We start from the raw sequence: 14,769 nt of genomic DNA, 5'->3' as shown, positions 1-14,769 counted from the left end.
ATATTATCATGAATTGGGGTAAAAATAAAGACAAAAGAGTTGCACGAATTTTTATCCATGTTACCACGCTCAAGAAAAATTATCCACTTTAGAAAACATGTGAAATGAGCGAAAAAAAAGATAAAAATATATATTTTTCACTCCTAATTTTCCATCAAATAAAATGCAACCCTAAAATAAATCTAGGCTGAAAGATACAGTATGAAATAGAATCATAAATTCATAATGCATGGAAATTAGGCTCTTGGGTCAAACTAGCCCATTTAGTGTATATGGGCCTCAGGCTTAATCATGAACACCAATCCAAGGTAATTCTATTCGTAGCCCATGTTTCTTCTTTTCTTATTTTCCTCGATTAGTAAAATAAGTAATTTTTGTTTCTCGATAATAGTACTTCAATTTAAGAATTATGTAACACAACCAAAATCAATATATAGATAGGTAGGAATAGAACACAAACAACAGATTATGCCAATATGTATTCAAATAGGGAAATTTCGGCCTTATTTAAGGGTCATTTTACTTTGAAGCAGGCAATAATGAAAACAACCATGATGGTGCAATTTCTCTTCAGATTCTAGATGGGTAATTTTTTTTTTTTTTTGAGAGATGTTTTTTATTTAATTATCAAATATGATAGGGGCTATGCACTTCAAAAAAAAAGGAGAGAGAGATTTGACAGTGGGCTTGGGCCCAAGACTTGCATGAATAAATATTTGGTGAAAAAATTGTATTAATATTATTATGAAATATTTAAAAAGTAGTGTATAATTACAATATTCCATAAACGGTGAGGAATTAATTTACAAATTAAGTATTTATTCAAGTATATGTATATGTGTTTATCGAAACTAGAGAGTAAGTGTGAGTGATGGCCATATTGTAAACCTGCAGTTTGTCTGTATTTGAGAAAAGCACATTTAATTTTACACACATACATATATACACACTTTCCTTTTTGAAGTAAAATCATCTTCTCCTTTCATTTGGTTTTCTTGCATTTTTCCGTGAAAAAACTCAAATTTCGTTTGTTCCCAAAAAATTACAAAGACAAATCTACCAGTGATGAGATGGTCCTAGAAAATGTCAACCTATCTCAAAATAGATAATGATTCTATTCAAACATTTTAAAATAGATTATGCAAAATAAGGCATTTTGAATTATATAATATATTTAGGGGGAAAAAAAAGAAGCTATAATTGATTTGAGGATTTTACCCAATTTTTTCATATTCTTTTTAACAATGTGTTTTTAGAAAATAAATAAATATTTTTTGTATCTCGAGTATTTGTCTGTTGGATTTTAGTTTTTGACAATGTTGATACACGATTTATATATATACATAATTATACATTGAAAATTGGACCAGTGATAAAGTAGATGAGCTAGTGACTAGAGATAAATAATTAGTTTATGTTTATCAATAATGCAAAATAAATGCTCCTTTAGTATTTCCACATATCAATTATCCTTAGAGAATTTAAATTGCATCTTCGGCTAGAACAATGATTGTATATATATATATAACGCATAGATAAAAGAAATAAATACTTATTTTAATTTCTAACACATAAAAAAGAGTATAAAATTTCAATATCTATTCTGTAGATGTAGACATACATAAATTAGTTCTGGTATCATCCAATTCCGACGTATCACGTAAATAAATACTACTTTGTAGTAATAATTAATACTACAATTTTATTTTTTTTCCTGAGAGGAGTAATACAATCTTATTGAAAATTGAAAAAGTTAGCAATCAGTCTAGAGCGTAGTCTATGAATAAAACTGAGTGTAACGGCGCTTGAGATGGCTAAAACAATTAAAAAGGGTGGATTTAAATAAATAAATAAATAATTGAATTATCCAGAAAGAAAGAAACAAACAACGTTGGACGGAAGCAAAAATATGCGCAGGTAATGTCCTGTTGTGTGCAACAAAATCAGGAGAGATAAAAAGCTGCGTTAGAAACATTAAATGAGCTGCTGCTGCTGCTCCATTGGTGGCAGCACCAACACCCAGTATCAGATCCCACACCATTTGCAGGCCTCCCTTCCTCTTTTCTTGCTTCTCTCTATATGTTGCTCTTCCCTCTCCATTTTCATCAACTACTGCAAGCCATGGTATTCTCTCTCTCTCTCTCTAGCAGTTATGTTTTTTCTTGATTTGAAATGATTGAGTTTGATTTGTGGCATGCAGTTGGATGATCCAGAGATCCCAGAGTGGCTGTCTGCTCTTCTCACCGAGAAATTCTTCAACGCCTGCATAATTCACGAGGATCACAAGAAAAACGAAAAGAATGTTTTTTGCTTTGATTGCTGCGCCGGCATTTGCCCCTTCTGCTTCGCTCGTCACCGCTCTCACCGCCTCCTGCAGGTCCCCTCTCTCTCCCTCTATCTCTCTCTGCATTTCAAGAAAATGATTCAATATTTGGTTGATTTGTGATCAGATAAGGAGATACATGTATCATGATGTGATAAGGATTAGAGAAGCAGAGAAATTGATGGACTGTGCTCAAGTGCAAGTAAGCATCTCAAATTCAACCATCATTTCTGATTTAATTTCAAGATATTAATTATCTTAGTTTTTTTTTTAAAATTTTTTGTGCAGCATTATATAACTAACAATGCAAAAGTAGTGTTCTTGAATCGGAGGCCGCCGACGAGGCCGAGTAAAGCTTGCAGCAGCTTTTGCGTAAACTGCGACAAAAATTTGCAAGACTCATATATCTTCTGCTGTCTCTATTGCAAGGTAGAGAGAGAGAGAGAGAGAGAGAGAGAGAGGTTTTATTGTATTTTATTTTTGATGGGTTTTGGTTATTTTATCGACAGCTTCAACATCTGCGGAGAAATGAGAGGAAGCTTTCACTGGTTCTTCGCAGCTGCAACTTTCCTCGCTTTCGTGAACCGGGTTTGGACGATGGCCAGTTGACACCTGACTCGGTTTTGGAACTTTCCGGTTCAGTGAGGGCGGAGTCCGGGTTGGGTGAACACCGTGGCCTTCTTATTACTACTGATATAACGAGGAAGAAAAGGAGTAATCATCTGCCCGGAGTCCGGTCCATGTTCAGACCGGCTTGCGCTCCGGTTTTCGTTATGAACCGGAGGAAGGGCACGCCTCACCGTTCTCCACTCTCTTGAGCGTGTGGATTTTGGGGGCAGAATAGGTATTTGACTTCTGTTTTTTTTACCCAACTTAAGGTGAAAACTTGACCTTCAAATTTTTGTAGTTGATACAAATACTGATGCTGGCAGGGGGAATTTTGAGTAGAATTTACCTTGGGTAAAAATTAAATTTTGTGTGTAACAAACATGTATGTGGAATCTTATTCATATAATTGTTGTTGCAAAAAATATGTCTTCTTTGGGTTCTGACTCGTTTTAACATATGAAACTTTTTTTTTAGTTTTTTTTTTTTTTGCAATGAGAGAACCGTGTGTAACTTTAATTGCATAATTTGGGTATAATATGGAAAATAGATAGATAAGAGTCTATTTGAGGAGTATGAAAGTGGAACATCTAATTAAATAAGTCATTATTTTCACTATGGTGTGAGCATTCAGTCAGTTTCGGTTGAAAAATGAACCGAAATTATTTTTTTATGTATGCAATAAAACTAATGTTTTTTTAAATTTTCACCATAAAAAATGGGCACTTTTGCCTATTTTTTCTTTATCAGAAAAAGTAATAATATAGAAAAAGAGATCAATGGTACCAGAGATACCATGATTGCAAGCTTAGAGCATCAACAACCGTGCACTCATTCCAGCAATGGTATTACACCCACTTAGGTGCAATTGATTTAATTTTATTTTTGATATAGTTTTATTCTAGTTTTAATTTTAAATTTACAATACTTGATAAATTAAAATTTCACTGAATTCAAATTTAAATCCTACATTGATTGAATTAAAGTTGCAATACAAAAAATTAAAATCCTAAATTACTTAAATTAAAACAAACATAAAATAAAAAATCCTAAAAATCTAGCGTATGTTGCTCAACGGGAAGAAAAAAACGGCTTCTGCCGATTTTTTCAATTTTAAAATTTGTTTTTTCAATTTTGCTATTTTTTTTGCTTGAAAAGGGGCGCGTGTTGCCACCGCCCCTCCTTTGCACTCGGTGCGGCCGCTTGCTCCACCTCCATTGCACCCGGGTGCGGCAACGGTGGTGGGTGCGATAGACCGGGTTCGATCCCGCCATTGCACCCGCCGTTGTTGATGCTCTTACAACAAGAAGTTAATGAGGTCAGAGGCGCACCAAGCTTGAACATCAAGCTCTTTGTCCACAATTCTAAACACCTTATTCCAGCACCATAGCCTAATTTTGATCTCCAAAACAATGGAGTTTGCAGCCCGCTCTTTCTTTTCAAAACGTTTCTCGTTTCTCTTCTTCCATAAAATCCAAATAGTACAAACCCAAGTCGACAACAGCAAAGATCTGGTTTTTTTATCATTCCAAAATGAAGAAAATATACTGAAGAATTCTTGAATGCGAGCTGGTCGTGCCGTGTATATACCCATCCACTGTTGGATCTCATTATCACATTATTTAACTACATCAAATTGGTAGGTTCCCAATCTTTTTGCCTCCATTTGTCCCTTCCAATAAAGAATTTCAAATAACTTTTCAATACCAACCGTGCGCTTTCATCAACTCCTTTTGCTCCAACTTGATTAGCTAGCCAATCCAAGTAATCCAACTATTGACAAAAAAAAAAATTACGAATAGAGGTAGGTTATAGTGAAATGCTATTTTTCGTGACAAATGTGAATACTTAATATAAATCTATGAATAAGTTGTTTATGTAATCCATGCATGAATAATTTATTCAGATAACATAGTGAAGTTTTCGCTCCCTCGAAGGTTCAAATTTAACCCAGATTTGAATAATTTTCGTGCAGTACAAGAAGCTTATATTCATTAATTTTACTGATTTATTCATATCAATTCGCATTCACACGAAAGATAACATTTCCGCCGGATCATTTCTCTTCTCAGATATGTACAAAGTAAAAAACTTAAAACATTGTGGCAAAATTTACCTCAAAGTGGAGTGAATGAGTGTGGTACTTAGGGATCCCTTTCTCCTCCATGCTTTGGTAGTGTTGCCGCACGTCCGCCTCCATCTCCTCCTCCGATGGAAGGCGCGCCTTACCGGATAAAACGTGCGCCACCCACTTTGCTTGGAAGTCTATCATTTGAAATACAAGAGTCTGCATATATATGTGACAAATGATATATATATATATATATATATATATATATATATATAGTTCATTCATTAATTTGTTTGAAGTAGTAGTAATGTGTGTTGTGTGTGAAAAGTGATGGGAAGGAGGAGAAGACTAATTACCATATATGGGAGTCCAAGAAAAGAAAGATTTGGGCCAAGCTTTGGAGGAAATATATGCTTGTAGAGGTAGCCAACACGGCCTTCTTCCACACTTATGCCTTCGGTTTTCAAGAATGGAAAACTATACAAAAACCTAGCAATTTTTTTTTTAATGGGAAAATATTCACGGATTATTTTTTGCAAAATAAGGAGATCTAGATCTAATTCAAATCATTATAATTCGATCTCTTAATCTCAATTTAATTTACTTAGATAATATTTTGTATTTAAAAGCGTACCCGGTGCAATGGAGGATGATATCTGCATGAACGACATCACCATCTTCGAAAACTACTTCTCCGTTTTCATTTGCATGATCAATCTGCATAGTTAATCTTGATATGAAAAATATAATTCATTCCACTAAAACGAATCTATTTGTTGAAAAAATTATCGTTCCGATGTCAAAATTCAAATATTTTAATAATTCAATTTAGATTAGTGAAATATGAGAGATGGGTATACTAAGATGGTGTTTGGATGAGCGTATAGCTTTTTAAAACAGCTTATAAACTGTTGCAAAATATTTGACAAAAATAAGTTCTACCAACTTATAAGCTCGCTGAAAAATAAGTTCATTAATTTTAATTTACTTTTGAATGTTGCCACATATTATCCCCATAATCCATCTTTGAGACTCGAACTTCGGACGATCTTGAGGAGAGATGAACTTGCTTGGCGACGGCCGCAATTTCAAGTGAAATTTCCGTCCCGCTCGGCCCGTCGCCAATCACCACCACAATCTAAATCATAAGAAATTAGAAAATGAATTATTTATTTTTCTTTAATTGGAATAAGAAAAACGATTAAATAAAATCCAATGATTTACCAGATCTTCAAATGGGTCGGGTACCCTATAATTGTGACTGTGGATCTGCTTACCGGGCCACTTTTCTCTGCCTAGAACAATTTAAGTCAGATAAAATTTTATCCGATTACTAATTGATTCCCTTGATAATTTAAATAACAATAACATTATTCTAATAGATAAAAATACAAATCCGTAAGTGGTAACTAAATTTATAGTAGTACCTCGAAAATCTGCTACTTTTGGTACCGTATGATGTCCGTTGCAAATTACAACGGCGGTAAAAAGCTCGTTCAAGTTCGTTTCTTGATGTCTCGACTCGACGACCCAACGGTCGTTCTCCAGATCGTCTCGCTCCACTCGGACGACCTCGGTGCCGAACCGTATCGACTCAACGAGTCCGAACTCGGCGGCGAACTCATTCAAGAACTGGAGCACCTCTTGGTGACCCGGAAAGGTTCTCGGGTCCCGATTTGTCTTGGTGGAAAACGGATAGTCCGAGAAGCCCAAGATCTGCCGGGGGAGATTGGAGCGCAGCGATTGGTAGAGGCTGCCGTGTACGATCTCCCTATTCGGGTCGAGGCTCAACGGGTCGGACTCGACTCGCGGGTCGTAAGCCCAGGTGCCGCCGAGTCTGTCCGATTTCTCGTAAACAACGACGCGGTGGCCTTCTGCTTTGAGGGCCCGCGCCGCCGCGAGCCCCGCCACGCCGGCGCCAATCACCGCCACGTTGTGTGGCGGCGCGGTGAGGTGGTCGACGGCCGTGGGGCCGGCGGTGAGATCGGTAGGAGGCATTGAAGAATTCTGGTTTGTTCAATGATAGCACAAATTAAATTAATTGTGCCAAATCTATTTTGATAAGGATCGATTTCAATGTCTTGTGACAGATAAGTCAAAAAAGATGTTCCGTATTTGACACTCAACTAGCGATTTGTTTTTTTTCCATACATTATTGACCAGAGCTACGAAATTTTACTGTTAATTTGGTATTTTACTTTTCTAAAATCTTCGATCCCATGACATTTTATAAGACTTAGATCAAATAAAAAATTATGGAATACTAGTATATATATTATTGCAATAAAAAAATAATAATTAATTGAGTTCAATATCACTTCAAATATATATACTATCAAAATAATACTATAAAATAGCACAGCCGACTTTCAGGGCTGAGGCTCTCCTTGGGGTTGAGCTTGGGAAGAACAAATGGTTTCCGCCCAGGCCAGGCATCTTTCGGGTTGACGTGGATGCGATTTTTTTTTTTTGATGAAATTTTCTCATATATATAAATAAAGGAAAAAAAGTTACAAAGTAAACTTGGGCATACCCAAGGTGGTACAAGTCGCCAAGTCTCAAGTGAGAACAAGGGACCAAGAAAACGTGAATGCTAATCCTAAGAAAGATAGCAAAGTACATACTTGACACACCCTTTGCATTTGGGCGGTGCCATTACAAGATACATGAAGTTTACAAAATAAAACATGAGTATCAAACGTGCCGCACAAAATATGGCCCGATGGCCGAGCAAGGGTAGTACGCGCGCACTGTGTGGGTCTCAAAGGTGCCATCTGTCGATGTGGTTGCCAAGTATTGTCGCAAAGGCAGTCCACGTGGTGGTGGTGCAAAGTATTGTCGCAAAGGCACTGAGAGCTCTTTCTTCCAAACACACGTAACAAAAGTGCCGCATGGGATATGGCCCGACGGCCGAGCGAGTGAGTATCGCGCGCACTGTGTGGATTTCGATCATGTACATTGCTGGGGTAGTTTCCATAAGATTTTCAGCCGAACAAAAGTTGCCCACGTGTACCATAAGGCACATTGATGTACAAGCTGCCAATTCTTTGAAATTTTGATTGTTGCCGTCCAACATTAGCCCACAATTTCGGACAAATTGAGTGCTAAGTGTGCTAGCACCCATAGCCGCCCACTTTTGAAAAAAGCATGAATTTCTTGTCTGCTATTGTTCACTTTGTCGGCCCCTTTTTGACTAATGAAGGTAAAGAAATTCAAATCTGCTGGCCCACAGCCGTCCCTTTTTGAATTTTGAAATCAATGCATTGATTTCGTTGTCTGCTGCTGTTGGAGAGAGTTCCGACCACCCATTGCCGGTGGGAATTACGTCGGAAAGAAGGAAGGCCCAGGCTAGTATGTAGAACATGACTTATCCGGTGAAAATGCAACCGGAACTTTCGAACGAACTGCCAGAATTTTACCATTTTTCAGTCTTCTGCAAACCCTTTGTGGATAATCGGCAAAGAGCAATTAAACTCTACAATATAGATGAAGCGAGACGGCAGCCCCGAAAGCTAAGCTTGGTCCCTCCGGCGTGAATTATTACCACGGGAGGGATGAAAAAGTGGGGAGCACAGCCTGAACTCATATGCTCTACCACCGAGTAGAAACCATCGACGAGAAGCAACCAAGTAGATGACGGCGAAGAGGGAGAGGGAAGACCCAAAATAAGCATACCTCCGTGGTGACGTTACACAGCGAGAGGATGAAGGATGGAAGGTGTACCTGCGAACCCAAAACACACTACCATCTGCAAGAAGCTAACAGCCGGATGAAAACTAAACAGGCGGGAGAGCCTCCATCGGAAAGAGAGAACACGTGATATGCCTTAAACGTGAAGACCACATGAATCGATGGGTGGAGGAGGAACACTCCCACCGAAAGGAACCCTTGGCAAGTAGCAAAACAGGCGGATGAAGGGTGATGAAGGAGGGGGCAGACCCAAATAATAAGCTTACCTCCGGCGAGAACCGCTAGAGGATGAAGAATGGAGGGTCTGCCGGCGCTCCCACAAACACCATCATAAGCACGAAACAACCAGCCGGAAGAGAACCAAACAGGTGGGAGAAACCACCACCGAAAAAAGTTTCAACCTTACATTCACTGAACTTTCGAACAAACTGCTGGATAAGTGAACTCCAGCTTTTTCAATCTTCTGCAAATTCAAATGATTTCCGGCAAAGAGCAATTACCTCAAACAATCAACGATGAGGGAGAGGGCAGACCCGCAAGTGAAGCAGCCATCTCCGCGTAAGGTTTACCGCGGAAAGATGGAGGAATAAGGGTCTGCCGGAACTCTGAAGCACATCCACCGAGAGGAACCCATCTGGAAGGAGCTGACCGGCCGGAGGAAGGTGAGGAAGGAGACAGCAAACCCAGCGGATAAGCATACCTCCAGGGAATAAGAATCAACGCTGAAGTGTGAAAGAATGAGGGTCGGCCAGATATCCAAAATCGCACTTCCAACGGCAAGGAGCATCCACCCGGACGGAGACCAAGCAGGCAGAATAGCTTCCATCGAAGAGGGAGAGAACTGTTATGCCATAAATCGATTCCAAAGATAAACTCCATCCCTAAGAGTGAAGGGAGGTAACAACCGCAAGTGATGGAGGAGGTATCCTCCGGCGGAAGTTAGAGAGAGAGCGAGAGTGAGGAGTCTAGAGAGAAGGCAGAGCCTTCTCTCTAGTGAGAGAAAATCTCAACTCCTACTACTGAGAGCTCTTTCTTACGTGGATGCGATTTTTGACGAAGAGAAGGGGTGTTTTGGTGTTGGGATCATTGTGAGAGACCACGAGGGGCGTGTTTGCAATGCCAACTCAAAGAAAACGAAAGCCTCCTCAAGTGTGATGATGGCAGAGATTATGGCCATTGTGCATGGGATTTTGGCATGCTTTGAACTCGAGCTGGGGTAGGCTTTTCACTGATTCTTTACTCGCGGCTCGTGCTATGGCGACGCCCGAGGAAGACAAGACGTACCTGCCTGATGACGTTTGTGACATCCTTGGGGTGGCTCGCAAGAATTTCCTCCTCCGGGTTTGCCACATGTATCGCTCGGCCAATAGAGCCGCACATTGTCTTGCACAATTTGCAAGAACTCTTGATAGTTCGTGCTGTTGGACGGAGAGTTTCCCTAGATGGTTAGGGCCTTTTGTAATTGACGACATGGTTTGAATGATACTCTTACTTCTATTTCAATAAAAAAAATTAAATCTAGACGCAAATGATTCTCATCAAATTTCTAGAGATTATACAATTAAATTTCTAGAGATTAATTATATATAATTAATTGACATGTCTAGGATCGTGTCCCTGCACATTGCTTCGTATGAAATCTTATTAATTAATTAATCACGTATTTATACAATTATATATATTGTATACTAAAATGCTCAATTCAAGTTGTATTGGCCTAACGATAGATGATTAAGATCCAAGGCCTAAGGTCCTGAGTTCGAGTGCATCGTCGTGCGATTTATTTAATTATATAATTTATCAAAATAAAAATAAAAATGCTCCCTAACTCTTGATGTGGGAAGCTCACTATCACTTGGGAAACCTTTAATATTATTTTTATTAAAGTAGATTGAAATTTTAAAATATTTTTAGGTTTTAGATAATTTTTATTATTTAAATTAATTTTATTTAATTTATATTTTATTAAATAATAAATATAAAAATATATAATTATATTTTAATTATAAAAATAAATGTCACATAAAAAGCACTGACCCAAGAACACAACACATGCACACACTGGATCTGAGCCAAACTTAAGTAACTAAGAGAAATTATTTATTTTGACGCCTTATTAAATGTGTTATTCTAATATTATTCCATGTGCAGGTATGTATCTTGGTAAGTAATCATGTTTGCGTCTTATAAATTTTGAGCAAAATGAGCTGATTATATTAAGTTCTAGGTGACCGGCACACAATTATAAAATATCATATCTTTGAACATATTATTCTTTATTAGACCAAAAATATTTCCATATATCTGCAGGTAGCGATTGATTTGATGGATATATTAGTACAGAACCGATCACCTACCCACCGTGGGCAAGAATAACGTGCCCACCACTGATGTGGCAATTGTAATTAGAGTAAGATAATTTTAATTAGAGTAAGATTTATTGATTCTCTTTCCTAATTAACATTGCCACATCAGTGGTGGTCACGTTATTCTTGCCCACGGTGGGTAGGTGATCGGTTTTGTATATTAGTATATGGATTTATTGAATATTGTATTGCTGTTGGATTTGAGGAATATTGTTAATTTGATATTTGGTACTATTATTGATATTTATTACAGTTTTTTATAATATATAGGATTTTTTGTTGGTGAAAAAAAAAAACATATATGAACCCACTTTTTTTCCTTTTGGAGGGGATTGGACCCACTACCACTAGTTAGATGTTGGTAGAGAGTAGTTGGGTAGAATGTAAAATGAAGCATGAAATGGTTATAGTGAATTATGAAGAAAGACATCAAATTGCATGCATTGGTATATATATATACATGCAATTAATTATTTCTTCATAAAATTAATCTCCGAATTGAAGTAGTAAAACATGATCAAAGCTAGCTCGGATTTCGGAAATGAAAAAAATTCTCATTGATTTCTTCAAAAATATATTAGCATTCTCCAATATACAAAAAAGAAAAAGAAAAAGAAGATTTAATTATGAGAGGGGGGATGAGTCTTGGGAGGCAAATAATCGAGGTTGAAACCTGCAACTTCTTCATCTTCTCCTCTTTTATTTTGAGGAACCCTAAAAGTCCTCTTGGAAATTGAATCTTTTCCAACATGATTCAAACTCTCTGATTTTTCTCTCAAAACACGACGCCCCTCGCCGCCATTCACCTGCACATAATACATATGAGTTACACTTTCATTTGCAGAAAAAAAATAAAAAATCACACAAAAATCGATAATTAATTTGACAATTTTATAATAATAGAAAAAGTGATTAATTGGTGGGGGCTGAAGCCCCCTCCCCTCATGAGAGAGAGATACCTTGGTGATGGAGTAGTGCAGAAACTCCTCAGTAGGATCATTGTTAGCCACAGCAATAACTGTAGCATTGCATGAGTGAAGAGAAAGAAATAGAAAAAGTAGAGCAATAATGGTCGACATTTAATTTGATGCAATATAAAAATCAGATAAAAACTTCTCAGATATATATAAAAACCAACAATTTTAATTTCCAGTAATGTGAAAGCCGAAAAAAATGGGGGAAAAGGGAGCACTAAAAGTGGGAGATTTGGTCTAATTAATCTTTTAGATCATGCAGAAAGAAAGGGAAAAAAAAGAAGATGGGAAAATTTTGGGACCCCAAAGTGATGGAGAAAGATCAGCAAAAACCACAAACCCTTCTGCTTAATATATGATCTCGACAGCTGAAAGAGTCCAAAATAGAGATTTTTCCCATATTTTCCCCTCGAAAAGATCGAAAATATATTTTCATAGTAAAAAAACTAAAAAAGTGTAAAAAAAGAACATGAACAACTAGAAAATAAGAGCCTGTCGGATTTGTTTGCACCGAGGAATTAATTCTCCCTTATTTCGCTTGTCTTTGTGCGTGAAGTTTTGTGGCAAATTGTGTTGTGTTTCCTGATTTCTAGTTCTTGATATGTGGTAAATTCCTTCATTTTTTTTTTGAAAAAATATTTAATTAAAAAGTGAGAACCTCTCTGGGATTGTGAAACTTGACTCATTGTCAATGGTGCATGCTAGCTGTCTAATTGCAGTAAATTATACTCTCCCCGTCCACGATATCGGACGATACGGGTTTTAAAAAAGTGGCGGATAATAGTGAATATTATTGTGAGTGGAGTTCGAATTTCACTTTTGTTGTGAGTGGAGTTTGTGGACCGTATTATTATAAATGGAAGTGAAAATGATGTTGTGGACGAACTAAAATGACAAAAGTAGTGAAAACGATATCGTGGCCGGAGGAAATACATCAAATGTAATAATCTATTATTTTATTGTTACATGTGAGATTTTATGTTTAGTACATTAGAGTTAGATTATATTGTAGTATCTATGAAACACTATATATTTTTTTTTTAATTAACCTTTTTAATGAATGATATGTTAGTGTAATGAAATAAGAAATTGATTTGATGTATATATACATATATATAAGAGACAAGCTAGAATGTATGATGAATTGAATAAACAAGTCAAATGTTCGTTTATGCTTTTGATGTATATATATCCTTTCAAGTGGTGGAAGGGTATGCTGATTTCAATGTATTTGAGGAGTTAATATATAAAGCTAATCTAGCTAGGAAGCAAATCTAATATACCCCTATTTTGATTTGTGTGTGTGTTTTTATTTGTTATTTCTATGCAATTAATTAATTAGTTGTGTCTCTCAAAAAAGGTCAGTATAGTGAATTATCCTTGAAATTAATTTTTTTTAAATAAAACTATCCTGAATATATATATATACACAAATATTTGTTTTGACTGATGAAAAGTACAAATTTATTCATAAAATTTAAAACAAAATGTATCTTACTGCAATTAGAGATTGTATTTATTTTTTATGATGTATGGCCAAAATGCATCGACTAACTATAGTGTGCATCTTGTTAGCTTAATTAATGAACAATTAATAACAATGTATATATGTACGTACAACTCAATAAAAAAAATTAAAGCAAGGTACGCAATACAATTTACAATTTAATAGTACTAGACAAGGACATGATTTATATATTTAGATTTCCATATAAATTAAAAAAAAATATATATATATATATATATATATATATATATATATATATATATATATTGAATGAAAATCTTCGGGGGAATTAATTAATTAGATGAGGTCCTTGAGCAAATTAAAATTGTTATTGTGTAAAATCAATTACCGCATATAAGTTTATTATCACAAACCTCTTTTACTCTTTTATCCAGACATTATTTTCACATAGTAACACAATCCCATTGTGTGCAATAAAAATTATGTTAGTAAAATACTTGTACAATATTATGGTATTTATTAATTATCTTTCCTAATTAAAATTGTCACATCAATGATGGACACGTTATGCTTGCTCACGGTGGGTAGGTGATCGGTTCGGTTATTATGAATACAAAATTTAACACGAAAATATAACCGGCGATGTGATACCCAAACAAAACCTTGGTTTAGTGGGAAAAGGCAATAAAGAGAAATTAATTCAGTCTAAAACCTTAATTTATAAGATGTTGAAAATGACATTAGTTACATTGATGTAACGACCGGTAACGGCCGAGCGTGACACGTGGGCGTGGATTGTCTAAAATGAAGCCGACACGTGGACATAGTCCCAGTTAGGCTGCCGGAAAACTTGGTCTCATCTTTGTAGTTTTGTTAGCTGCTCCATCAACATTTTATTCGCCCAATGTTTGGTTATTTTTCACATGTTTTCATATCTATATACCACAATATATTTATTGTGTTATTTTTTGTGAAAAAAAAGGAGAATAATGAAGAAATTAATATTTCATCTGTCTATAAGATCATTGTTATTTTTATTGTTTCGATTTATTTATAATATACTTCTATTTATATCAGTAGAGTCCATAATTCATAAATTTTATTAATTTATTTATTATCAGTTCTCATTCTCACGAAAGATAACATTTTTCATTGGACCATTTTCATCTTTCTCTCGATCTCTCTCCCACTCCCTTTCTTTATTTTAAAAAGAAAAATTATGAATTTAAACTCTTGATCTCATGATTCACATACGGGAGTTCACATCATCT

At 36.1% G+C, this 14,769-nt stretch overlaps 2 protein-coding genes across 2 annotated transcripts; both read right to left on the bottom strand.

Annotated features, from left to right (window-relative positions):
- Nucleotides 1-3,857: 3,857 nt before the first annotated feature.
- LOC131020628 (flavin-containing monooxygenase FMO GS-OX5-like) lies at nt 3,858-7,083 on the bottom strand. The gene is made up of 7 exons (XM_057949561.1): nt 6,428-7,083; nt 6,225-6,295; nt 5,989-6,138; nt 5,635-5,717; nt 5,357-5,489; nt 5,046-5,216; nt 3,858-4,702 (listed from the first exon to the last, which is right to left on the bottom strand). The coding sequence occupies exons 1-7, from the start codon at nt 6,996-6,998 to the stop codon at nt 4,556-4,558; spliced, it is 1,326 nt and encodes a 441-aa protein (XP_057805544.1). The 5' UTR covers nt 6,999-7,083; the 3' UTR covers nt 3,858-4,555.
- Nucleotides 7,084-11,613: 4,530 nt separating this feature from the next.
- LOC131020637 (root meristem growth factor 10-like) lies at nt 11,614-12,623 on the bottom strand. Its single transcript, XM_057949580.1, has 2 exons — nt 12,016-12,623; nt 11,614-11,862 (listed from the first exon to the last, which is right to left on the bottom strand). Exons 1-2 carry the CDS (start codon nt 12,133-12,135, stop codon nt 11,677-11,679), a joined length of 306 nt encoding a protein of 101 aa, XP_057805563.1. The 5' UTR covers nt 12,136-12,623; the 3' UTR covers nt 11,614-11,676.
- Nucleotides 12,624-14,769: the final 2,146 nt, after the last annotated feature.

The sequence above is a fragment of the Salvia miltiorrhiza genome, chromosome 4 (genome assembly GCF_028751815.1).
Source record: "Salvia miltiorrhiza cultivar Shanhuang (shh) chromosome 4, IMPLAD_Smil_shh, whole genome shotgun sequence".
Lineage (NCBI taxonomy): Eukaryota > Viridiplantae > Streptophyta > Magnoliopsida > Lamiales > Lamiaceae > Salvia > Salvia miltiorrhiza.
Note: the sequence above shows the minus strand (reverse complement) of the source record. Positions and strands in the feature narration are given on the sequence as shown.